At 35.9% G+C, this 27,342-nt stretch overlaps 1 protein-coding gene across 1 annotated transcript in view; it reads left to right on the top strand.

The window, feature by feature from the left end:
* Positions 1-25,839, top strand: part of c4b (complement 4B (Chido blood group)) — a 28,340-nt gene extending 2,501 nt beyond the window's left edge. Inside the window, exons 5-40 of the mRNA XM_053627410.1 lie at positions 77-159; positions 1,180-1,267; positions 4,873-4,990; positions 5,086-5,212; positions 6,906-7,018; positions 7,095-7,256; positions 7,476-7,646; positions 9,104-9,289; positions 9,469-9,636; positions 11,002-11,134; positions 11,272-11,343; positions 11,979-12,182; positions 14,115-14,226; positions 14,343-14,413; positions 14,531-14,670; positions 16,202-16,417; positions 16,496-16,547; positions 16,766-16,852; positions 16,942-17,148; positions 19,346-19,421; positions 19,589-19,769; positions 19,925-20,026; positions 20,703-20,865; positions 21,012-21,226; positions 21,358-21,516; positions 21,718-21,777; positions 21,869-21,959; positions 22,248-22,425; positions 22,562-22,652; positions 22,766-22,840; positions 22,929-23,031; positions 23,316-23,405; positions 23,796-23,882; positions 24,671-24,754; positions 24,867-24,999; positions 25,144-25,839. Of these exons, the coding sequence (XP_053483385.1) occupies positions 77-159; positions 1,180-1,267; positions 4,873-4,990; positions 5,086-5,212; positions 6,906-7,018; positions 7,095-7,256; positions 7,476-7,646; positions 9,104-9,289; positions 9,469-9,636; positions 11,002-11,134; positions 11,272-11,343; positions 11,979-12,182; positions 14,115-14,226; positions 14,343-14,413; positions 14,531-14,670; positions 16,202-16,417; positions 16,496-16,547; positions 16,766-16,852; positions 16,942-17,148; positions 19,346-19,421; positions 19,589-19,769; positions 19,925-20,026; positions 20,703-20,865; positions 21,012-21,226; positions 21,358-21,516; positions 21,718-21,777; positions 21,869-21,959; positions 22,248-22,425; positions 22,562-22,652; positions 22,766-22,840; positions 22,929-23,031; positions 23,316-23,405; positions 23,796-23,882; positions 24,671-24,754; positions 24,867-24,999; positions 25,144-25,285 (4,540 nt within the window). The 3' untranslated portion in view covers positions 25,286-25,839. The remainder of the gene's footprint in view (positions 1-76; positions 160-1,179; positions 1,268-4,872; positions 4,991-5,085; positions 5,213-6,905; positions 7,019-7,094; positions 7,257-7,475; positions 7,647-9,103; positions 9,290-9,468; positions 9,637-11,001; positions 11,135-11,271; positions 11,344-11,978; positions 12,183-14,114; positions 14,227-14,342; positions 14,414-14,530; positions 14,671-16,201; positions 16,418-16,495; positions 16,548-16,765; positions 16,853-16,941; positions 17,149-19,345; positions 19,422-19,588; positions 19,770-19,924; positions 20,027-20,702; positions 20,866-21,011; positions 21,227-21,357; positions 21,517-21,717; positions 21,778-21,868; positions 21,960-22,247; positions 22,426-22,561; positions 22,653-22,765; positions 22,841-22,928; positions 23,032-23,315; positions 23,406-23,795; positions 23,883-24,670; positions 24,755-24,866; positions 25,000-25,143) is intronic.
* Positions 25,840-27,342: the final 1,503 nt, after the last annotated feature.

Raw genomic sequence — 27,342 nt, 5'->3', positions numbered from 1 at the left:
CCTAAACTGAATCAATTGGCATTTTATTGAGCACGTGAAAAGCCTTTAAGGTTCTTCATCATCACACTTTCTTCAGACCAGGTGTGTGGAAGATCAAAGCTTACTACAGAGGTGATGAGAAGAGTGCTACTATTCAGGAATTCAAGGTTCAAAAGTTTGGTACGCAAAAAGAAATGTTCAAAATTTTTCTTTGTTGCTTTATTTTTTATTTTAATATTGTTATTAGTAATTATAAGAGCAACACTGTTCTTAAGAAAATAGTTTTATAGCTATGTTTATTAGAATGCAAATGCTAGACATTTACATTTGATATGTCTATCTATACAGTTAAATTTGAAGCAATTTCAGTGTACAAAAATACTATGAAGGTGGTCATAAAAAGCTCTAATCCTCCCTCAGGCCTTATTCTTAATCACTCATACATGGTGTATGTGTGCAAATTACTGTAAAAGCATTAACAAACCATGAACACCAGCTAAGCTGCTGGTGAAGCTACTTTGCAGTTGTCAAGCTACAATGTACTCATGACTTAAAATAGCTAAGCTACCACTGAACTACACTTTCATAATGGAGCTAGCTACAGTTCAAGCCACTGAGAAAAAAGTAACAAGCCATACTGAAGCTACTTTATCAAACTGATTAAAGGGAGAAAGAAGAACATGTTAACGTAACTTTATAACAACAATCGTCAAAATAAGCAACAGATACAGAGGAGGTTCAGGTGGGATCTGGGTCTAAAACAGATCTGCGTTTAGCTTCAGATTATTGAAAATGCATAATTAGATGATATAGTATCTTCTTCATCTTCTTCTTCTTCTTATTATTATTATTAATATTATTATTATTGAAAGAAATTACGTTACATGAAAATTATGCATTCAAGTTACATGAAAATCATTCATTTATAAGAGTCATTCAAATATACTCAAGCTGTAGGAATATATACAGTATATACTGTATCTATAGTTAAGTTCTATTGAACCATTTTATTTTTAAATTTTTTTTTTTCATTTATTTTTGGTTGAATAATGATTTGTGCAAGCTCATATACATGAGTCATTGGTATTTTTTTCTAGAAATCTCTTAAGATATTTCAGATATTTCCCCAAATGTAAAATTGCTCAACATTTTCACAAATTAAATTCAAGATGTTCAATTAATCCACAACCTTCTGTTCAGTCCTTCCTAGTTTTGGTGTAACCATCAAGCCTGAAACTGACCATCTACTCAGGAGCGCTGAAAACTTTAAATTCTCCATTGATGTTTCGTAAGTTTTAGAAACTATTTCACTTTCTTATTAACTTGTAAAAGCTTTAATGGATATTTCAATGACTCATACTGACTGGTATTACTAATCTTTTCATGTTTGCTTTCAGTTGCTTTTTATTATTATTATTATTATTATTATTATTATTATTATTATTATTATTATGATTATTATTATTATTATTATTATTGATGACATGCAAATAATCCATAATGCAGCAGTGCACATCAAATGGCATAGCTAAACATGTCATCATTTTTATATTTTAAACAACCAACAACCAACAATAAAAAAAGCATCCAAGAAATAACCTGATATGTTTTAAGTTGCTATTTGATGAATACATCTTCACTGACATATGCAGTACACCCCATGGAAATTGTTGGTTTTTTGACATTTGGACAAGCAAACATTTGATCATTTTTGGAACAGTGCCTATTAATAAAGTGATATACTATAAAATGACACATAAAATTAACATTTTGAAGTAATTTTCCCAATTTAAAGTAACAAAAAACATATCAGTCGCATGGAAAAAGTAAGTACACCCCTACATTTATCACCCTTCAAATCCATAAAATTAGAATCAGCTGTTGAAGATTGTGTGCCAGTGATTAGAACCTGCTTAAGGAGTGCAGGTGGAACCGGTCTTATTTATACCCCTCTCATATCTAGTATCTAGTGTTCCCTTTGCTATTGAGGTGCGTGGTGTCATCATGCCAATATCTAAAGAATTCTATAAGGCCTTCAAAAAAAGGTTGTGGATGCCTATGAGTCTGGCAAGGGATTTAAAAAGATCTCCAAATTATTTGAAATACATCTGAAATACATTGAAATACATAATCTACAAATGGTGCAGATTTCAAATGACTGCCAATTTGTCCAGTACTAGAGGTCCCAGTAAATTCAGACCCAAGAGCAGACCATCTGATTTAAAAGGAATTCTCCAAGAACCCCAAAATTTAATCACAGGATCTGCTAGAAAGTCTTGCAACTGTTAGTGTCAAATTGCATGCTTCTACAATCAGAAAGAGATCACACAAATTTGACTTGCATGGGAAGCGTGCCAGGAAAAACTCTACAGACTACAGACTTTAAAGACTTTAAAAGCCTAGTATTTGCCAAAGAGCATTTAGACAAAGACCGTGCCTTTGGGAATAATGTGCTCTGGACCGACGAATCAAAGATAGAGTTGTTTGGCCACAGTAGCAGCAGACATGTTTGGTGCAGACCAAAGACAGATTTTCAGAAGAAACACCTCATACCAACTGTGAAGCATGGTTGTGGAAATGTTATGGTTTGGGGTTGCTTCACTGCCTCAGGGTCTGGACAGCTTGCATTCATTTATTCAACTATGAATTCTGCATCATATCAAAGAGTGCTTGAAAATAATGTGAGGTCATCTGTCCAAAAGTTGAAGTTGAACTGAAAGTGGACCTTTCAATAGGATAATGATCCTAAGCACACTAGCAAATCCATCAAGGAATGACTCAAAAAGAAGGCATGGAGGGCTATTGAAGGGCTTAGTCAAAGCCTGGATTTGAATCTCATTGAAATATTATGGTGGGATTTTAAACGGTCAGTACATGCAAGAAAATTCATTATTTTCCTCAAAATTCTACAAACAATACCCCATAATGACAACGTGAAAGAAGTTTGTTTGAAATCTTTGCAAATTTATTAAAAATAAAAAACAAAAAAAAGCACATGTACATAAGTATTCACAGCCTTTGCTCAATACTTTGTTGAAGCACCTTTGGCACCAATTACAGCCTCAAGTCTTTTTGAGTATGATGCTACAAGCTTGGCACACCTATTTTTGGGGTGTTTCTCCCATTCTTCTTTGCAGGACCTCTCAAGCTCCATCAGGTTGGATGGGGAGCGTCAGTGCACAGCCATTTTCAGATCTCTCCAGAGATGTTCAATCGGGTTCAAGTCTGGGCTCTGGCTGGGCCACTCAAGGACATTCACAGAGTTGTCCTGTAGCCACTCCTTCGTTATCTTGGCTGTGTGCTTAGGGTAGTTGTCCTGTGGGAAGATAAACCTCACCCCAGTCTGAGATCAAGAGTGCTCTGGAGCAGGTTTTCATCAAGGATGTCTCTGTACATTGCTGCATTCATCTTTCCCTCGATCCTGACTAGTCTCCCAGTTCCTGTCGTTGAAAACATCCCCACAGCATGATGCTGCCACCACCATGCTTCACTGTAGGGATGGTATTGGCCAGGTGATGAGTGGTGCCTGGTTTCTTCCAGACATGACGCTTGCCATTCAGGCCAAAGAGTTCAATCTTTGTTCAATCTTTGGTCTGAGAGTCCTTCAGGTGCCTTTTGGCAAACTCCAGGCGGGCTGTCATGTGCCTTTTACTGAGGAGTGGCTTCCATCTGGCCACTTTACCATACAGGCCTGATTGGTATAGTGCTGCAGAGATGGATGTTCTTCTGGAATGTTCTCCTCTCTCCACAGAGACACCCTGGAGCTCTGTCAGCGTGACCATCTGGTTTTTGGTCACCTCCCTGACTAAGGCCCTTCACCCCCGATCGCTCAGTTTGGCCAGGCGGCCAGCTCTAGGAAGAGTCCTGGTGGTTCCAAACTTCTTCCATTTACGGCTGATGGAGGCCACTGTGCTCATTGGGACCTTCAATGCTGCAGAAATGTTTCTGTACCCTTCCCCAGATCTGTGCCTCGACACAATCCTGTCTCTGAGGTCTACAGACAATTCCTTGGACTTCATGGCTTGGTTTGTGCTCTGACATGCATTGTTAACTGTAGGACCTTATATAGACAGGTGTGTGCCTTTCCAAATCATGTCCAATCAACTGAATTTACCACAGGTGGACTCCAATCAAGTTGTAGAAACATCTCAAGGATGATCAGTGAAAACAGGATGCACCTGAGCTCAATTTTGAGTGTCATGGCAAAGGCTGTGAATACTTATGTACATGTGCTTTTTTTGTTTTTTATTTTTAATAAATATACAAAGATTTCAAACAAACTTCTTTCACGTTGTCATTATGGGGTATTGTTTGTAGAATTTTGAGGAAAATAATTAGTTTAATCCATTTTGGAATAAGGCTGTAACATAACAAAATGTGGAAAAAGTGAAGCGCTGTGAATACTTTCCAGATGCACCGTACGTGGAGCATTCGCCATACAAGGCCCTGTGGATAAGCTGCTTCTTTAGAACATAAACGTATTAGAACGAGTACATTAATATAAATCTGTGATTTATGGGACAGTCAGATCACATGTCGCTGAATATCCCAGAAAGAACCAAGTTATTTTTACTTATATGTTGGAATATTGGCTAGTTAGTTCTGTCTTCCATTTTGTTTTTGTTTTTTCTCACTTGGTCCACAACTTGTGTCCTAATTAGTCAGGGGGAAAAAATCTCTTGACATCACTTTGTACTCACCTGCTTTCTGGCTGCCTTTCTCCCACTTTCCATAGGATTAAATGTAAAACGGTCTTTACCAGTTGAGGGAAAATGCCTAGTGTAAAAGCATACTGAAGTCTTTTTAATGGAAATTCTGCAATGACTAAGTAAACTTGTCCGCTTTATGATAAAATAATGTGTTGGTAGCTAATGCAATACATTAACTCAATAGATATTCATATGGAAAGAAAATCAGTGGTGGATTTCACTGTCGCTTTGGGGTGAGAGCGGAGAATACAGATGGGCCAGATGAAATCACGTTCATCAAGGGGCTAGAAAAAACTGGACCAGTAAGTCACAGCATTTGTACAATATTAAGTAAAATAAAAGAAAGAGGAATATACACAGAAATCATTTCTCATTGGCCTGTGTTTCTCCCTTTTAGGTAAGAAATGGTGAAGCTGAAATCACTCTTAAAATCTCAGACATCCTGGAGAAACTTGCAAAACTAAAGCCGGAAGCCCAGAATGGAATGAGGTTCTACATTGCTGTTACTGTCACAGATACCATAAGTAAACACATTGGAAAGATCATTTGATGCAAGCTGTTATACGAAAATGAATTATTTATACAATATATTGAGTTTTGTTTCATTTATAGAGCTGTAATTCTATTAATTATAATTATATGGCGTTGTTATTATTAGTAAGTGTCAATAGAAGACAGAAGTGGCTCGTGATTATAGATTTTGTTGGGGCATGATGACATTATTAATGAAATAGCCAAACATCAAACAAAATTATGTTGAGAGGCTATCGCACATGACTTATGCTATAGGTTTCTATCTAGTGAATTTTTAGATTAACTCCGTTATTGTCAGAAAGCCGAAACATAGTCATCCAGCATGCAGTCTAGCAGCTGAGTGCATTTAGATGTACCTGTGTTGAACTGCCTTCGATACAGCAAGTCTGTTTTCATTGCCATTGTCTGCAAGGTGCACACAGTAGAGCTATTATCATTAACCAGGGTTGCCAGGTTTAAGCTAAATTTGCAGCCCAACTACATCTCAAAAACCACACGAAAGACCTAATTCTATCCCAAAAAATCAGCCATTGGAAAATGAAGACCCATTTATCTTCCTTTTCTTGACAAGGTCACTGTGGTGCACATGCATTTCTGATGTACAGACATTATTCACTCCGATTTGTTTGCAATAGAAATGTTTCTGTACATCACAGACAAACTGTCTGAAGTTACACTTTTCATCTGTTTGCAAAAAAATGTTAGATTTAATTTCAGTGAGTTGCTATGAAACAAGATCATGGTAGCTGCGGAATATTTTTAAACAAAACGTTGACAATAGCCACCACCTCATTAACTGTCCTGTCGGTGGCTTGTCCTCTGAGCAGGGGGCAGTGTGATTCTTGCCCCAATGAGCCTCTATTTGTGCTTGTTGCAGTTCCTATTTTTGACCACTGGGTGCAGTATTAACTTTATGGAGCTAAATTGCGACAAAAGTTGTGTTCATTTATGAAGATTATGTTGATGAAAAAAACATGTAAGAATCATAAACTTTTGTTGGTCACAGAGCTTATTTTCTGCAATAATCTAAAAACCAATGGAAAAATCCTATTGACTTTTTGTCGAGGGAACCAGGATTATGCTAACTTCCGGGTTGGCCTACAAAAATATGTCATCCCTGCAGCACTCTATAACAGCAGAATTTAAAATGTAAGCAGTTGTGAATGGGAAGAGAGGAAAATTAACATTTGCCCCTATGGACATGCCACCATTGAATAGAGACGAGATGTTATGTACATGAAGTACAAATATGTCAAGTTGCTGTAGTAAGTGAAAAGAAGGATAAAATGCTGTTTGTTGTTGTTGTTGTTGTTGTTGTTGTTTACAGTAAGATTAGCAACCCCCCGCCCCCGTACCACCCTGAATGAATCTGATTATGTACTGACTAATTGTCTAAATGTAGGTGGACCTTGTGTAACAACTGCAACAATTTGTTTTAAGTGAACATATTTTTTTAACAATATTTTTATCATTATGTTGCTAATTCAAATCCCCACAAGTTTTATGAAATGGTCTTTTTTTTAATTGTACACAATTTAGCAAAGTAGCAAAAAGCTTCATGAATCAGTCCATTTATTCAAACAGGATGACTTTTTACTTAATTATAAAATCAATATGGATTGACCATTTTGGCTGTTGAAACTGATCCTGTTTTAGCGTAAAATGACTTCATGTCCCTGCTAGGTGGTGAGGTACAAGAGTCAGAAATATTACTTCCTATGGTGTCACAGAAATACAAAGTGGACCTGGACAGAACCAGATCACACTATATTCCTAAAATGCCTTTTGAAGTTAAGGTAAGCTTTTCCCTTGTAAGCCTGATTTACTGTAGTCAAGTAATAGTTGTTAAGTTAAGGGTATCTCATTTATTAGGTAGTGGTGCGTACTCCAAATGGCCTGCCAGCTAAAGACGTTCCGGTGAAAATGAGTGTATCACACACCAAAGACAAATCCAGAACTGCAAATACAGACAATGAGGGAGTAGCGTTTTCTGTTTTCAATCTTGACGAATCACCGCAATCCATTTCTGTTGAGGTGAGCATTTTAAAACACTTGGATTCCCCCCCCCCCACACACCCCAATAGGATTGATATGTCACAAACATAGAGTGTTTTTTTTATATTCAAGTGCAATATTAATACGGTTTATATTTTGATTAACATCATGTTTTGATTAGCTTAAAGTAGCTGAAACTGCTGAAAATGTAATAAAATGATTGTGATAGTGCTTATGTTATGTACCCATATCTGACAGGCAACCGTAGATGGATTTAAGTCAACAAAAGACATAAGCATTGCCACGTCCTCAAGCAATGACTTCTTGCAGATCAGTGCAAGCAATAATGTTTTGGCACCTGGAAATCAGCTGAGTGTTAAGTTTGACGTTGTCAATGGCCAACCAAATGATGGATACATTTACTACTTGGTAAGAAAACTAAATTGTACAATGTAAATTAAACATGATTGAAGTCATTTAAAATGAATATTGTTTTAAAAAGCCTCTGGGAAACACTGCTAGAACAGGGTTGTGCTGCATGCATTATTCTTAACAGCTGGAAATGGCAAATATATGGAGTGTTTTAATATATCTTTGATGAAGTTATACAGTATGTTACTTAATATAAAATGTTTAAAACCACTTAAAGGACTTTAAAATTATATATGTATTATTATAAATTATATGCCTATGCGAGTTAAACGATTACATGCATATGATGGCTAAACTTATTAAAATAAACAAACATGATCAAACATTTCAATACAAAACTGTAAATATGCCCAGGTTCTCTAACCCACAAAAATTACAGTAAGGCTGGGGTGATAAGCCCATGATGTGTTGTATCAGTGTGGATAAATATACTCTGTGGATAATTTTAAAATGGATGAACTGATGGTTAGGATTCATTGATGTATGGAATGTATTGACCCACACTGTTTCCCAGTCAATATTTCTATTAAGATGAGCCAGATCCGATAACTATACGTTTGCCTTAGGGAAAACATCTGTGTTATGGTCTGTAAAAGTAAAGATAAGAAACAGTTCCTTTGCTTGGCACATCAAGAATCCAGTTCACTACCAGATGAGTTTGAAGGTTTGTACTCCATGGTACCTTATGGGCTTTTAAAGCTGCGTGTTGTTTGAAATAAAGATATAAAGTATTGCAGTAAATATTAAATGTTTTAATTAATTCTTTGAAAACAAGGATTGATTCCTCTCCTTTTACATAATTAAACGTCATAATACCCTTTATTGTCCAAGACGACTGCACATAAGGTTAAAAAACCGGACAGTAAATTCAAATTGTGCCAAATAGGTGTGTGAGTATGCCATGTAATTTAATTGTAAAAGAAACTTCAATCTGTTTTAATGTCTGGATTGTGTAGGATAGTATAGGCCCATAATCTAATGAGCACTTCCTATAGGAGAGGCCAGAAAAGAAAAAAATCTTGTGAACGAATTGGAGAAATTAACTCTTTTTCTATTTGTTTCCATAAAGTTTGTGAACAAGGATGACATTACTTACTTAATATTCATCCACTTAAATTCAATTTCTGTTCTATAGAGCATTAGGAAATATACTGTATAGCTGAGCATGTGGTTGGTTATTTACTACAAAGCAAAATACATATATAACTCCATATTTTGTTATTCCTTTCTGCATTCAACTTTCTCTCCGAATAATATTCTAATAATATTTTGCAAGCCTTTACAGTCAAATTCTTCAACTTTTCTTAAAACATACACTCACACAAAATCAAATATATTTGTTAAATCTTGATAACATATTGTTTTCATTACAACTTTACACCTACATTGCTCTTTTCTACTTTTTCAACATTTAAGTACGACTTTTCTTTGTACACGATGTGTGCACTCTTCAGGTCCTCAGCAAAGGTACTCTCAGAAAGTCAAGTTCTGTTGCAATAGGAGATGTAGCCACTGTCCAGCTCAACATCAACCCTGACATGATTCCATCCTTCCGCCTCATTGGATATTATTATAACACACATGGTGAAATTATAGCAGATTCGATCTGGATAGATGTCAAGGATGTGTGTGAAGGAAAGGTAAGCTATATTTTACTTACTGTTTTGTTTTTACTCAAAGTTTTTTTTTTAAAGTTACTGTGTTTCAAGTATGCTGTGGCTAAATGTAGGATTAGCAAAGCAACTCTTAATGTAGAAATTGTAGCATCTTACTGCAGGTTACCAGTTTTTATGCAACTCTTTTTATGTGTCTTGCATAGGTTGTAGTGACAGAAAAGGAACAACATGTTAAAAATTTTTACAATCCAGCACAAAGCATTAATCTTAACATTGATGTGGGAGACCAACAAGATGCAATAGTGGCATTACTGGCTGTGGACAAAGCTATCTACAGCCTGAACGCCCAAAACAAACTTACCCCAAAACAGGTACAAAATGCAGATTAAAGAAGCTTATAAGATATTTACAATTACTTTTGTACATTCAATTGTCTACATCCTCATATTTGTTATATATGAGGATATATACAATATATACATACAAGATATATACAAATGTATCATGTTATTACGGCAATACTGCAAAAAAAATGGCATCTTAGCATATATCTTGAATATAGTCAAATATAGCTAGTATTTCCTATTATACCCTTACAATAAACCAAATGTAATTTGGTTTATTAATAAGATTATTAATCTTATATCTACTCTTTTTTTTTTTTTGAATAGACGTTCTGTTGGCAGATAATTTTGCTCATTTTAAACATTTATTTCTAGAAAGAAGCAACAATTTTCTGCCAATAGAATAAGAACATTTAAAGCTTAACTTTTGTTTAAAAAAATTATAATAATAATAACAATAATAATATTAATAACAACAACACTAATAATAATGATGATAATCATTATCATCTAGAAATAATTAAATAATATTATATTTGGTTTATTGTAATTTTGACTAAATTTTCATTTGCTAAGTTGCCATTATTTTTGAAGTGAAAGAATATCTAGTACGAGCAATCCCAGTTTTAAAATTGTTAAAGTGGAATTCAAGATTTTAAAGACAGCTTTCCAAAAAAAAAATTGCATTGATTTGTTTTGTACATTAGAATAATTTCCTGAAGGTACATGAAACACACTGTAAATACCGCAAATATACTTTCAACTGTGGAAATTTTTTCCACCAATATGACATGATAATATTATTTGTAATAAATAAATAAATAAATAAATAAATAAATAAATAAAATCTCCAAAATTATGCATAATTTAAATTAATGGTAAATCCCCCATTTCATACACATTATCATTATCAATACACACTGTGTATAAAAATAAAAATAACCCCACATTTTCTCCCCCAATTTGGTACTGTATTGTCATTTCCCACCCACTTACAAGGTGCTTCTCACTTATCACACGACAACTACCAACCAGAGAGGTTGGGGCAAGAACGTGCTTCCTCCAAGCAACATGAGCTCACAGACATATGCAATTGGCTAGTGTTGCTCTGATTGACAGGGGAGAGTGAGTAATGCCATCTTTCCCACCCAGAAAGCAATCTTTGCTCCCCTGAATCCTGGCTATGGGTGTCTGTGACATCGTCAGGATTCAAACTCGTGATAATAGAGTGAACACATTTCTGTCGCGCCACTCAGGAGCCAAAAATATTTTTAACTTGAGTTTTTTGTGGGTTAATAGCACATCATATAATCTGACCATATGAAAAGTTATTCTGCTTTTAATCAGTGACACTTTTTTAATGCAATGCTAAAATGTTTGGTTTCGGTGCAGGTGTTCTCCTCTATGCAGTCTTATGATCTGGGATGTTCGTATGGTGGTGGTGAGAACACTGCTGCAGTATTTAATGATGCTGGACTGACTTTCCTCTCTCACTCTTCAACTGTCAAGTCACAGATGAGGATAGGTATATAGGGCAATATGGGGAAAACCTCAAGAGTGTTAATAAACCGGATAGCTTGATGATTTTATTGTCTTGGCAAAATTTAAGTAACCAATAGTATATGAAATGTTAGTTACCAATTTGTCCTATTTCCTCTGTAGGATTTGGCTGTGAATCAGGTTTCAGGCGGCAGAGACGTTCCATAGATGTCCAGAAAGAATTGGCACAAAAAGGTGCTGAATTGTTTGAAAGTCCTTGTTACTGTACATCAGTACACTGCAAAAAAAAAAAAAAAAAGACATTGAAGCAAGTGAAAATATCTTGAACATACTAAAATCAATCTAGTATTTCCTGTTATAAGATTACAGTAAACCTATTACAAGATTATTACACCTATTTTTAAGCTTTTAAGCTTGAAATAATCTTGCTCTATTGGCAGATAATTTTGCTAATTTTAAGCATTTATTTCTAGAAAGAAGCAAAATGATCTAGCAATAGAATAAGAAAATTTAAAGCTTGAAATGAGTAGGAATGTCTAGGAATAATCTTATTTGTTTTGTTGCAATCTTATAATAGATAAGTCTTACTATATTCAAGATATTTTCACTTGCTACGATGTCCACTTGCTGGCACCAACAATTATGCCACAGTCAAAATCAGTGAGATGGTGGATGTGAACAACACCCGAAACTGCTGGCCCATATGTGCTTGATTTTATACATTGTACTGCTGACACACTATTGGCTGATTAGATAATTGCATGAATCAGTATGCTCTGTGTGAGAGTGCTCACACATGCTCAGAGTGCATGTGTCAGTAAGTTGCTTCTCCATCAACTCGCGTATCTTTCTACTTTTGTCTACAAAAGAAACTGAGTACACAGATGCAGTATTGAAGAAGTGCTGCCGTCATGGCCTAACACGGCTTCCAATGAAGCTGAGCTGTGAGGAACGAAAGAAAAGAATAAATGCAAGTGACGAATGTGAGGAGGTTTTCCTAAAATGCTGCAACTTTGCTACGCAGCTGAGGGAAAAGAAGAAGCAGGAGGAACTAAAGAGTAGCTATGGCAGAAGTAAGTATTACTAACAGCCTGTGGTCTACTTATTATACACACACACACACACACACACACACACACACTTCTCTTTATAAATTAAATTGTAGGTCTTCAGTATAGTGCATATAGATGCATGTTGTCGGATCCACGTGCCTAAAGCAATTTTAGGGAACTTATATTTCAAAGTATGATGATGATGCATAAACTACTATCACAAATAAAGAAAGATAAGATTAACACCATAGTTAATCACCTAAATCAGGGCATCTCCAGCCTTTTTTGGCCAGTGACACAAAAATTCTCATGAACATCCCCCCACAAACCATAACTGTGCCATGCTTACTTTTATTTAAATAGCTACTCTCCAGTGTTAATGATTGACATCACAATATGTTGGGTGTGATGCTGCTATGGTCTGTTATAAACAGGGCTTAAGAGGAACTAATGATTTTTTTTTAGTTGTTTAATTGTTGTTTTAAAATGTTAAACAAATCAATTTAGAGCTACAATATGTGGTTGGTAAAAATAAATAAATAAATGAATAAATAAATAAATAAATAAATAAATCTCCTCAACCCCAAGTTTGAGAAGTTGATCCTATGAGCTAAATGAAGCTCAAAAAGATTTCAAACTGAACTGTAAAATGTTTAGCCGTTTCATATACAGCGATGTTAAACATATTGATGAGCTCTGTCTCTCTTAAAACTTTCCATCATGATCATGATTGTAGTCATCATGAGGTCATCATGAGCTGGGTCTTAAATTGAAAACTCTAACCTGACATGTAAAAGTATTTACTCTATAAAATACAGAAAACTGGTACACTAAACAGACCATTCGGACAGGTTTATAGGCATGAGTTTCATATCACAGCCAATCAGTAACTCCGTTTCCCAGGAGGCACCGCTAACTACAAACATGGCCGCTGAGGACTACACTTCCCACACACACACACGCTCGCCTTCTCCGGAGTTCTAACTACACACACCTGCACCCAATCTCACACATACTCACAACACAGCATATAAGAGACTTTGGGAACATTAAGACTTTGCGAAGTAAATGTTCAGTTGACTTGTTCTCTGCCGTTATCCAAGCCTTAGTTCTCGTGTTCTGCCAAAGTGACTCTGACCATTGTGTTTGCTCTTGACCTCGATTCTCTGCCTTGCCTAGTTTTGTTTGTTTGCCTGATTACCCAACCCCTGCCTGTTTATTGACCATGGACTTTGCCTTACCCTTTTGGATTATTGACATTTATCTGCTTACGTGCACTTGCTTCCATCTCCGCCTACAAAGTGTGATAATGAGAGGTTTTTGAAATTCACACATGAATTGTAATAGGAAAACTGGTTAGTATTAGTACTCAGTAAAGATCTAGAATAGTACACAATAACATTTCTAATGTTAATTAAATAAATGAATTAAATAAAATTGAAAAAAAAAATGTAATGAATTTTAAAAAAGAAACTGTGAGCTTCTCTCAATCAAGCGACCCAATGTGGGGACACAACCTGTAGTTTGGGAACCCCTGATTGATTGATTGATTGATTGTGTATGATTATGAACTACTATCAAAGCTGTAATAATTATTATTAGGTTTGTATTGTTATGAGGCCAAACCTGTAGATCTGAATGGTTTTTGAATTAATTCTTTTTGCTATTAACAATAATGTGTTTCTTTTTGTAACCTGTTAAAGCTTTGTAAAGCTCAGTAACTTACAAATTATAATAAACTGCCTCAACTTGAATCTAAATGCAATTTTAATGAAACTAGGGAAAGTGTTGTTAATCTGCTACAAAATGTGTTCGCATGGACATTTGGTGTTTGTTCAACATTGGAACTGTTTAATGTTGTTGTTGTTGTTGTTGTTGTTGTACTGTAACATGCCCATGACGATTTAACTGTGGTCTGCTCTCCTCCCACTACCTCCAACCTCAACCAACCAGCTGCTAGTGCCAGTGATATTGAAAACTTTTTTGACAACGAGGTCCAATATATCCGCCGCAGTTTCCCTCCCAGCTTTCAATTTGAAGAGTTCATTGTGAATGGCCAAACTACGTAAGTACACAGCTGGCACACACACACACACACACACACACTTCTGTCTCATTATGTTCTCCTGACTATTCTACTGTGGTTGTATGGTTTAATTGGTCTTCTGATGTTTGTTTTAGAAAACTAATCATTCTCCCTGATTCCATCACTACCTGGGAGATACAGGCTGTCAGTGTGTCTAGATCGCATGGTAACCCGAATTTTTTACTGCCTAATAACTGGTTCACCGATTTAATATAAAAATTTGGATATGATTAAATGGTCATCAGAGACATTTAGCAATGTTACACTTACTTATCACTTTTAGGTTTTTGTGTGGCCGAGCCTCTTGACATACGTGCCTTTCAGGAGATCTTTATCTCTTTGCGTCTTCCCTACTCTGTCAGGAAGAATGAACAAATGGCCATTGTTGTGGTCATCTACAATTATGGCAAGAACGAAAGAGAGGTGTGTGAAAAAAACTCTAGAACACAATGTTATATCAATATTTACAATGGGAAATGAGTTTAAATGAGTTTTTTCTGTACTAGAGGTTTTGAGACAGTGTTTTTCAATAGCATCTAGACTTTTGCCTAAACAAGAGCATTTGCCATTGAGCCTGAAAAAAAGAGAAACAGGGTTAACCAATTAGAATAGTGCATTTTTCCAATTTCTGTTTGAAATCCAGCTCGTAATACTCTGAATTTACTGGTTTACTGGTTTACTACAGGAGGAGAAAATGAACAGTAGATAAAATGTAATTTCTCATATTAATCACTTTCAGTGGAACTGTCATGAAGGTCATTATGTCAACCTTATTAATATGGTGGGATTGTTTGATGGTAGATTGTGCCTTACATGATTAGAATAACAAATTTGTATCCTCATCGCACCTGTCATGATTTGGAGGCAGAGATGGGTGCAAGTGCAGATTTTCAGTTTTAATGAACCAAAACAAAAAATATGAACAGGAAGCAAAACACTAAGGCAAGAATCAAACGTTAACAAAGACCATGAAAACAAAGACAGAAACGACAGCAACGAAAGACAAATGCTAGAATAGGTGTGCAGTGCAAACTGTGGCTATATACACATAGGTGCTTGTTAAGTTAATGAGAATCAGGTGCAGGTAGTTGTGTGATGATGATGCTGCTGTGTGGTGCAGTGGCTGCTGGGAACTGTAGTCCGGAGTCCCTACCGGCATATCCATGACAGCACCTACTTCTGTCTCCTCTTCACATTACATCATGTGCACACTCAAAGTACATGAGATCATATCAATATTATAGTACAGATAAATCAGTCACTTTACTTAGCATATTTCCATAATTAGCCAATGTTCTGTAGTTTTAGCCTGTTTGGGAATTGTAAACTGTGCATTTGATTTGCATTTGACATGAATTGTCAAAATGTCACTAATATTCTAATGCAGAAATTAAAATTAAAATGTCCCCCACTCTGGTTTTGTAACAAATCGCACCCTGATTTTATCAATAAAACAATTCGGTCTCTGAGTAAAATGGTGTGTCAGATTAAGATGCTGTCTCCTTCAATGTCCTCCATCCAGCCATCCATTTTCTGTGCCACTTATCCTACATCCTCGGAATATATTTTAAATTACATCCAAGATCATACATTTCAGCATAACATATTGTATTGTGGTTACATCAAATTGTCAGAGGTCTCAATACTGATGTGTGCAGTTTCTCTATGAAATCCTCATTATGCAACTGAACTCTGAATATAGGCCAATACGAACTTCTACAGAATATTTGAGGTGTTTTATGTATTTACTATACAGAAAAACAGTATACAGTGAGACAACAGTTTTAAAAAATGGGATATTTAACATATTGCAATTTCTGCACAACTAGATGGTTCAGCTATATATATATATATATATATATATATATATATATATATATATATATATATATATAAATATATATATATATATATATATATATATATATATAATAATTTTTTTCCCCCTGTACAGCTTGCCGTTCATATGAAACAAATAGATGGACTGTGTTCACCTGGGGCTTCATCTACTGATTCCTATGTCAACATCAGTTTGGCCAAAGGTAGCTCTGAGACAGTGACCTTTTCTGCTGTTCCTCTGAAGGAGGGTGAATTCCCTATCACTATCCAACTTTATGACAGAAAATATGAGTTGGGTGTCGATGCCATTCAGAAGACATTGTTGGTGATGGTAAGAGGAGCTGGATTGGATGTTTGGTAGATTGATTTAACGATAAGAGAGAAATCATGTTCTTTCTTCACTTTGCAGAATGAGGGAGTCCGTGTAAAACAAGAAGAAAGTAAATTAATTAACCTGAATGGTAATTCATAATGATTTCTTTTATTGGTTTTATTCCAACCTCATCATTGTCATGTACTATTTCAAATGCAGGAAAATGATTAAATGCAGGAAAATGAACTTTGAGTGTGTTAAAGTTAATTCATATTCACATTCAGATAGCTTACTTAAATTACAAGTTTGATACATAGCACATTTTACATGTGCAAAGAAGATTAATAAAAAAACTTCTCTACACAGGTAGAAGTGAAAACATGTATATTGATGGACGGTTACCAAATGGTACAATTCCTGACTTAGGTGGCAATGTATTTGTCAAAGTTGAAGGTATGGTGACATGATACTTTTTTTTCCTATGGTCAAAACAGTAAGAAATGTCAGTAAGTAATTATCTCTTATGTCTCAATAATGAACAGATGAGATATTTGGTACAGCAGCAGCTACACCCCTACTTACACCAAGCAGTGTGAAGAAGCTGATCAATGCCCCTCACGGTTGTGCAGAACAAACTATGATCAGGATGTCCCCCACGGCTCTGGCCATCCGTTACTTGGACTCAAACAACCGATGGCTGGAACTGGAAGCTGAAATGAGAGACAACGCTTTGGGCTACATAGAGCAGGGTAAACACAGAATCAATGCACTAATCACAAAAAAAAAGGGGGGGGGGGGGGGGGGTGGACTAAATTTAGAAAGTTTTAGGAAGAATTACTACTCTTCTGGAAGATAGATGCAAAGCTTTTGAGCAGAGAATATCTGCCTTCCACTGATCTTACTTAAGTAAAAATATGACAAAATGATTGATGTGTACAATTTTTTTTAGTCAATCTTGTTTCCTATTATGTGCACAGAAACTTACATTTTTATTTAGACCTTCAAAGTACTTACAAAACACAAATGTCTCTTCTTCCCAATGCTATAAATCTATTAAATCAGTTCAGTTAAGCATCCAATCATTTCACTTTACCATACAATCAATTTGTCAGTGTAGAATCTGTGGTGACTTTCTTATGCAGTAAAGAACCTAAATATGTTGGAGTAAGTAAATTCTCATTTAAAATCTTTGCCTCCCTAGAAGGCAGGAATTCTGAATTCATGAAATCTGATTTAATTAAACATGTTGAAATAAGTTTAGATAATTTGCTAAAATTAACTGGCTGTATTTAACTGTTAGCTTGTTTTCTTTGCTAATGCAGATTAGGTTAGACTAGCATCGATTCCAGTAGCTAACATAACTAGATAAGCAGGCTAGTCAAATTGTAATGGTTAATATTGCAAATGGTTAATATTGCAAACTTACAGAGACTGAATTATTGATTTCAGGCAAAATTGCATAGTTTTTGATAAGTAATAAAAGTCACTTTTCGCACGAGAACATCAGTTAAAGCATTTGTGTAAAAACATACATTGTAAAATTTAAGGGACAAAGTAGGATACCATGTGCAATGTAGAAAGTGCCATGTGCAATGGTGAAATCTCCAAATAGTGCAGTGAAGTAACAAAAGTTTTCTGTATTAAAATGTTTTAAATGTTCTTAATTAGGTTATTGAGCCACCTGATGGCTAAGGCGTAGAAACTGTGTTGTACCTTGTGGTCAGATAGGTCTGATAATTCTTCCTGACTGGAAGAACAGAGAACAGTGGATGTGCTGGGGGACTGGGGTCTATTAGGAGCCCAGGTGCCTTACTGAGACAGTGTGTGTGATAAATGTACTGCAGTGTGGGAGGTATGTATTGTATAGAGATACCCAGTATACAGTATAATGGGATATACTGTGCATTCCCATTATACATTCCCAGCATATAATATAATACCTCACAGCCATAGCTGTAAATCATTCAGTAAACTTTTGGGCTGAATGAACATTTACCACAAGAGGGAAGTATTACTCAAGTAAGCTCGGCATTACTCAAGTGAGCTCTGTGATGACCACAGGCAAACATTCAGGGATGCTATGCTGCATTGGCATTCAAACAGTGAAACAGTGGTTGTGTGATATTGTAACAGTTGTGTTTTAGCGTTATTACATTGTAGCAGATATATTTTGAAATTGTAGCAGTTTAACAGTGTTGTTTTGGAATTGTAACAGTGTTGCTTTGGCATTGTAACAGTGTAACAGTGTAACAGTGTTGCTATGGCATTGTAATGGGATAACAGTGTTGCTTTGGCATTGTAACAGTGTAGCAATGGTGCATTGGCATTATAACAGTGTAACAGTGATGCTTTGGCATTGTAACAGTGTAAATGTGATGCTTTGGCATTGTAAAGAGTGGTGCTTTGGCATTGTAATAGTGTAACAGTGATGTTTTGGCATTGTAACAGGATCACAGTGATGCTATGGCATTGTAACAGGATCACAGTGATGCTTTGGTATTGTAACAGGATCACAGTGATGCTATGGCATTGTAACAGGATCACAGTGATGCTTTGGCATTGTAACAGGATCACAGTGATGCTATGGCATTGTAACAGGATCACAGTGATGCTTTGGTATTGTAACAGGATCACAGTGATGCTATGGCATTGTAACAGAATCACAGTGGTGCTTTGGCATTGTAACAGGATCACCTTGATACTTTGGCATTGTAACAGGATCATAGTGGTCCTTTGGCATTGTAATAGTGTAACAGTGTTGCTTTGGAATTATGAAAATGTAGTAAATTTGGAATATTACAGTATAATTTGCTTGATTGTAAGGCCAACAATGTACATATGTATGCTTTTATGCTTTCCCTATGGGTTTTTTGTTTGTTTGTTTGTTTGTTTGTTTTCAATTCTACATTAGCACTGTATGTTCCTAACTGCTGATCATTTTAACAGCCTATGACAGGATTTTGACATTCAAAAAGCCTGATGGCTCATATGGAGCATGGACAACATATCCCACCAGTAACTGGTAAGAACTTCTCTAAGCGGGTTACAGAACTACCAGTCTTTGTAAAAACACTATTTTATTTTGTTAAACTACACTGCAGTATACAGACCCACAAGTATATTTAAGAACACAGGTCATGGTGTGGCATAAGGACTTGCATATGATCATCTGCCACTCCTTCCTTCTAGGCTAACTGCCCTGGTAGTGAAGGTGTTATCCCTTGTGTCAGAGTGTGAGTTATCAACAACTGATGGCAGACAGATCGTCTCACAACTCGAAATTCGGCATTCAGTCAATTACCTTATTGAAAAGCAGGGTGAAGATGGGTCATTTGCAGATCCTAATCCAGTCATTCACAGAGAAATGCAGGTCCGGAAATTTATTTTTGATTATATTAGTTTCACATTACATTACATGAGAAAAGACATGCACAAGATATTTCAAGTTCAAGCTCTTTGTTAATAGCAAAAAACATTTTAGAGTTATATAGACTTTATGTTGCTTTTGTGCTGTTTCTCTTCAAGGGTGGAATTGGGGGTGTTGAACAAGATGCCTCCCTCACTGCTTTCATAGCCATTGCACTTAAACGCTCCCTTCCTTTCTTGGACAAGGAAACTGATTCTGTGGTAAATAGCACTGTGTATGCAGTATCAGTGTATGCAGATAGATGATATTGTACAAGACAATTAAACATTTGACTAAGTAAAAGAATTATCATTGTATTCATGCATTTAATATGTAACACAGCATATACAATGCCCTCCACTAATATTAGCACCCTTGGTAAATATGAGCAATGAAGGCTGTGAAAAATTGTCTTTATTGTTTCAACTTTTGACAAACTATTCACAAAAATTGTTGCACACCTATATTTAACGATTTATATATATATATATATATATATATATATATATATATATATATATATATATATATATATAAACCTGTGTTGTGTTTGCAGTTGTTTGGTATCCATGAGAATAGAGTATTTTTGTGAATTTTTTGGAACAAACGATCAAAGGGTCGTAAACAACAAAGACAATTTTCCACAGCCTTCTTTGCTCATATTTACCAAGGGTGCCAATATTAGTGGAAGGCACTGTCAGCGTTACATATTAAATGCAATAATACAATGTTAATACTCCTACTCAGCCAAATGTTTAATTTGTTTTCAATAGAAAATTAGTTTTTTCAATAAAAAAAGAAAATCTCAGTACAGTTTGTAGTTTTTTTCTAAAATAATACATAGTAAGGTAGCATGTTAATTGATTAACATAATTGATTTTTGTCCATAATGTTTAGAACAGTAGCATCTCTCAAGCCACCGGATATCTCAGCTCTCGTGTTGATGAACTACAGAGGCCGTTTTCTCTGGCTATTACAACCTACTGCTTATCAACTTGTCTGGAAGACAAGAAAGTGGCTTTGTCAGCTTGGAAGAGACTTAAAAGTCTAGCAATAAAAGGTAATAAATAACATAATGCCAAAGCATATTTGTTTCATCCAGTTTCTGGACAATAGCACATATCATAATAAATAAAATATTACCTATGACCTGCTCTGGAGAAAAAGGCTAATGTGTAACATTCTCTGCTATCTTTTACCATTCAGCTGGTGACTGTAAGGTGTGGAGGGATAATGAGGACATGCGATTGCTAGATGAGAAGAAACAACACCTGGTTCCCTCAGTGGTGGCTCTTACAGTTGAGACCACGGCATATGCTCTTCTTACTGCTATAGAACTTAAAGATTTTGAAGAGGCAAAATTGGCTGCCTGCTTCCTGACCACCCAAGAGAACTATGAAGGCGGGTTCAAATCCACACAGGTGAGCCAGACTCAGGGAGGTCATTATTTCAGGCTTTTACCCTTTATATTGTTTGGCTGTTGGAATGGAAGGCATTCAGTTTTAGTTTAAACTATTGAAACAGTCTGACTAATTGAATTATTTTGTTCTAGGATACAATTATAGCCTTGGAAGCGCTCTCGGAGTATGCAACGCGTTTACCCCCAGTGCCCTTAAATATAATCAGTGTGCAGTTCACCAGTCGGAACAGGAATGAAAAAGAAAGTTTGGTCTTGAACAAGAAAGGCGAGAAAGTGGAGACTGATTTAAAGGTATACCGACTTGTTCTCGGTGGACTGTTGAATAATTTATTCACCCGAAACAGCACATCTGAAACAGCACACCTATCCAGGCATTAAACACATTAATCACATCACCAGTGATCATTAATCATTAGAAATCATGATCTCTGTGTTCATTTAGTGCTAGAGCAAGTTTGTTCTTTTGCATCAGTTTTGACGTCTTTGTTTCAGAGACTGCTGGGAAACGACATAATTGCAGAGTTTTCAGGGAATGGACAAGCAAAAGTAAAGGTAATGCAGACATTAACTAATACATTCTGTCTATGAAATGATGACAAGTGTCAGATTTGAATAGATCTGATTTTTCTATTGCTCTTCATAGGTGGTGAAGGCTTACTACGTCCCAGACACTTTCAGCGACTGTCGTCAACTGTCAATAGATGTGACAGTAAAGGGCAAAGTAGAGTACACAAGTAAGGAAATAATGCAATTTGAACTCGTTTTTGCTATTGTTTTTATTTAATCTATTTCAAAATTATGGTGAAAATTTAAGGTTGTTTATTAAAAAAAAAAAGATATGTGATCTTTTTTTCTTCTTTCTTCTTCTGGTTCTATTTCTTTCTTTTGCTCTACTTCTAATTATTCTTATACTTCTACTACATCCTCCTCCTCCGTGAATTATTGTCACTTTACTCATATAGACCTGCAGTGTTGCAAATGAATGATGAAAACTTTGCACTTTACAACTTTCTCTTATCCAGCTCAGGTAACAGAAAACTATGACTATGACTACAGTTACGATGATCCGAAGGGAAGGAGGGAGGAGGAAGACTTCCCTCAATCAGCCATCGAGTGGTTCGATGCACGCACAAGGCGCAGACGGGACACCCAGCAGAGCCAGAACTCTGATGACATAGTCAAATACGAAGTGTGCATCAGGTCAGGAGCTCCCAATACTCTATTTCACTGCATCACTGTTTTCTGAAACTCAGTGGGTTTATAGCCCTAAAGCATGTACGATGTGTGATATCGAGACTTGCAGACTAAAAGCTCCATTTTGTCTCTTCAATTGCAGTCACTCCCTGAAGCAGAAGCTCACAGGCATGGCTATTGCTGATATCACATTACTCAGTGGCTTTGAGCCTAAAACCGAGGATCTGGATTTGGTCAGTGGTAGCATTGGTTTCCATGGTTTACATGTTTACAGATACAGTATGATTAATATTTTTTTTACATATATTATTATATTCACCCAACGTTATATCACCATTTTTAACAGTTAAAGGACGCAGAAACCCCGTACATATCTCACTATGAGTTTGAAAATGGAAGAGTCCTGTTATATTTTAATAAGGTGAGACAAATAAGCCCACACACACACACACGCGCACATACACACACAAAGAAAAGCAGCTAAGTAACCCTGCCTCCTCTGTCTACAGATATATAATGGCCATGAATGTATTGCATTTGAAGCTGTACAAAAGGTACCAATAGGTTTGCTGCAGCCTGCTCCTGCTACCATCTATGACTATTATGAACCAGGTGGGAACACAACCCTTTCACTGCTTTCCCATGTTACTGAATCAAGTTAATCAAGTTAATTCCATTTTACTGAATCAAGACATCTCCACTGAACTCATTCGACATCTCAGTGGATAAACAATTAACCGATTTGATTTATTTTCACTGACATTTGAGTCATAACCTACAACTTACTTAGAACATAGCTTACAACTTTTGTATGTGTCAGCTTTTCACACTGTAGTTTTGTGTTGTTCTGTTATAACATGCTGTATGTAAGCTGTTATTCCCACTGTATTTCACAGAAAGAAGATGCACTGTGTTCTATGCAGCCCCAAGCAGGAGCAAGAGGGTGTCTGCACTGTGCTCTAATGAAGTGTGTCAGTGTGCTGAAAGTAGGCCTTAAACTTGTTTTTTTTTTCTTTTTATTAAAACAATATACAGTGTGTGTGCGTGTGTGTGTATGTATGTATGTGTATATATATATATATATATATATATATATGTATGTATGTATATGTATGTATGTATATGTGTGTGTGTGTGTGTATCTTACTTATTTAACTGCCATATATTTTTAGCAAATTGATTACAATCGAAACTATTATTTAATGTGAAACATGATGGGAAAGGAGTTGGGTTGCTTCACTTTGTGCCAAACCATAACTCACTATGTTTGAGCAAGGGTCCCCCTGTGCCTTCTCAATTCACGGCAGCCTTACACAAGCACATGGTCCTGTTTGTACAACACGCACACCGGTTGCTAATAACTTATTTGTTTGCAGGGGCCTGTTTCAAAGAAAAACAACAATCAAGTATCCGAGAGGAAGACCGCTTCAGACATGCTTGCTACCAGCCTGTAGCAGATTATGGTTTGTATTTTCATTGAAAAACTACTAGAGCACTAATTCAGTTTTCTAAAATTGTTGAACAATTTAAACACATTAGTTCTGGAATGCATTTTATGTATTTTATTTGAAATTGTAAGTGAAGTTTTTCTATTTGATTTACGTAACAATGAAATTGGTTTGAAATGCAACTTTTGTGAACGTGGAGAAAATGAAAATAAAGTTTTTTTGGTGGCACAATTCATTTCAGATTCAGATTTTCAAAGCAATTCAATTGGCTCATTGGCTGAAATGGTGGTGGATCAGTTCTTTGCTTTTCCAAAGTGCCAGGATGTAATGTTTTGAAGTTTTTCATCTGAATGATTTGAACAACTGCATTTGAAATGGATTGTGGCAACAAAATTGAATTAGAAACTTCTACACCTGATTACTATAATTGAATTTGAATCCTCAAAGACAAACCATGACACACAACTGCAGTTTGATATGAATCACTTGCAAATTCTTGTAAAGGCATAACTGTAACAGATTTGTACATTATCAAAATATATATTGTAGTTTTTTTTAAAAAAGTGAACAAAGCTCTTAAAGTAAGAGAAGCAGTTCTTCTAATGCCGCACGCAGGTAGAAAAAAATGGATGAAATGATATAGGGATTTATGGTAAAACTTGTAATCTAGGCTTTTAAACAATTTTTGTCTGCAAAGCCTTGACAAGATGAAAAAATATACCCAATTGATATCTGTTGTCTGCACGGACCAGCCAAATGGTCCCTGTGTTGTCTTTTGTAATTGTGTTTGGGTTGTGTTGTAGGCTTCATTGTCACTGTGAAATCTGTAGAGGATAAGAAAACCTTTGACTTTTACAACACCCAAGTGACTACGGTTCTCAAATTCAGTAAGTCTCTATAGCCCTTTTACTGTGCTTAGTATGGACATGTCTTGGATTTAGGTTTGCAGATTTCAGTACTGTGCACTGCATGTCTAAAATCTGACATTCTGACTCATAGATGGAGATGTCAGTGTGGATGAAGGTAAGACTCGATTTTTTGCCAAGAGGAAACATTGTAAGAGTCAACTGAAACAAGGAGAGACTTACCTTATCATGGGCAAAGATGGCTCTACTACTGACCTCAATGGACAGTGAGTGTTATCTTGCTCTTTAGTGTGATCCTCCAGTTGAAGGATGTGTACTGGATGACAACTGTTCTATATATTTTGCAGTGCTTTATTGTTCAGTGTGTAATACAAATTATAAACCACTGACACACACCCTCTCTCTTTCAGAATGCTGTACCTCTTAGATTCACATACATGGGTGGAGCAGAAGCCTTCCAAGGAGAAATGTGAAGCAACAAATATGAAGTTATACTGCAAGAAATTTAAAGAGTTCCTAAGAAAATACCAACTTGAAGGCTGCTCCCAGTAATTAAGTCAATCAGTGACAAAATTATGGTACAGTAAGTACACCTGAATGGAATTACAATAGTACAAATTGATTGCATGTTGGGGACAAACTTGTTTCTGTCACTGAGAATCTGCTCCAACATCCAAAAGTCTAGAAGTTAGCACACTCTTACCAGATAGAAATGGTAGCATAAAATATATATTACTCTCTCCTGACTCAGAAGGAAAGACTTGTTTGGAAACCTCAATTATTTTCTACACTTTTCAACATAAATGACAAGCAATTGCTACTAATTATTTTTAGTATATACACCTTTTAGGCAAATTTTATAAATATATTCTACTTAATGTGCTTTTATTGATCTTGTGTAATGCACGGTCAGTTACATATAGTATATATCATCTTGTTATTTTTGCATCTTTGCTGCTGGCTTTTGCAACAAATCGTATGTTGACTGACAGTGAAATTCTCTAAAGGCTTCTCAGCTCTGTTTATTTAGAGACTTAAGATATGTACAGATCGTTTGCTCTTATAAAATCTAATATGGTCCCCCAAATAAAATACTTAACCTAAAAGTATTGTGTATGTCATTATTAAAGTAAATTTAAAGTTCAAGTACAATATAAAATGTTTCAGGGTAATAAATCAAGGTTAAGCAATCAAACATAAGCAAAACAATTTAAAAAGTCATAAACCACTGACCACACACAGGTGACCACATGATAGCATGTGTTTACGTTAGCATTGCCGCACACTTATTTATTTGGCCAGCTCTTTCACCTGTACAAACCCTTCCATTTCATGCTCGTCCTCAGATCGAGCCTCATTCATCAGTTCAGAGTGGGGTGATCCAGTTTTCCTGCCAATACTTTTGTTTATTTTGTTGAAGTTGCCTACCCTCTACCCTCATCATGAGGTGAGGTGTGTGAGAGGAGCCTTTGTGCTCAGGTGAACTCAAAACTATATGAAAAGGGCAGGACATTCAAACACTGCAAACACTTATTCTTACGATGCTCTTAAAAAAGTATGAGAAATGAATTGCTTAAATAAAATGGTGAGTTGTTTAGTTTAACCTGCTGGGAAAGGCAAAGGGGATTCTTTCAGGTGGAGCAGAAAGTATAGAGAGCAGTGAGAGAGGAGGAGAGGAAGCGTGAACAATCAGGAAGGAAAAGGTAAGGAAGGTAATGGGTGGAGGTCAGGAGATTGAGGAGAAGGGTGAGGGCTGAGGGGGAACTGGAACAAACCAACGCTTTATGCACTAATATTATTTTAATCTCTGAAAGCCAGTCCAATGTAAGCAACCAGAGGGCTTTGACCATCACTTCAGTCAGGACCAGGTGAATGGCTTCTTTGTCTATCTATCACCATTAAACAGTAAATGCAAATATGAATGTTTTGAAATGCATATATTTTCAGATGTATAGAAGAAAGGAATCTTTTTATATGACTTTTTATGTGACTAGCGGTGTGTGCTAAAAATGTCCTCCCCAAATACTGTAACGTGGATATGCATTTGGGCATTTTCTTATATATAGGTAGTTATAAGGGACCAACATTATACATACAAACATACATACAGTAGGTGACTTCAGATTGTAGTTTTGGAGATTTTCTGACCCCAAGACGCAAGTAACATCTGCAATTCTCCAGCTGTGATCCTTGGAGTTTTTTTGGCCACTCGAACCATCCTCTTCACAGTGCATAGAGACAATATAGACACACGTGCTCTTCCAGGTTGATTCATAGCATTTCCAGTTGACTAGAACTTCTTAATTATCACCCCGATGGTGGAAATGGGCATTTTAAATGCTTGTGCTATTTTCTTAAAGCCACTTCCCATTTTGTGAAGCTCAACAACCTTATGCCGCACATCACAGCTATATTCCTTGGTCTTACCCATTGTAAAATATCAATGGGAATATACTTCAAATATGTTTTTCTCATATGAATTCATAGGGGTGCCAATAATTGTTGCACACCTATATTTAACAAAGATTTTTTGATAAACCTGTGTTGTGTTTGCAATTGTTTGATATCCATGAGAGCAGAGTATTTTTGTGAATTTTTTTTTAACAAAA

Source organism: Ictalurus furcatus, chromosome 1, assembly GCF_023375685.1.
Source record: "Ictalurus furcatus strain D&B chromosome 1, Billie_1.0, whole genome shotgun sequence".
NCBI classification, from domain to species: Eukaryota; Metazoa; Chordata; class Actinopteri; order Siluriformes; family Ictaluridae; genus Ictalurus; species Ictalurus furcatus.
The sequence above is the reverse complement of the archived record's forward strand: the minus strand, read 5'-3'. Positions and strand labels throughout refer to the sequence as shown.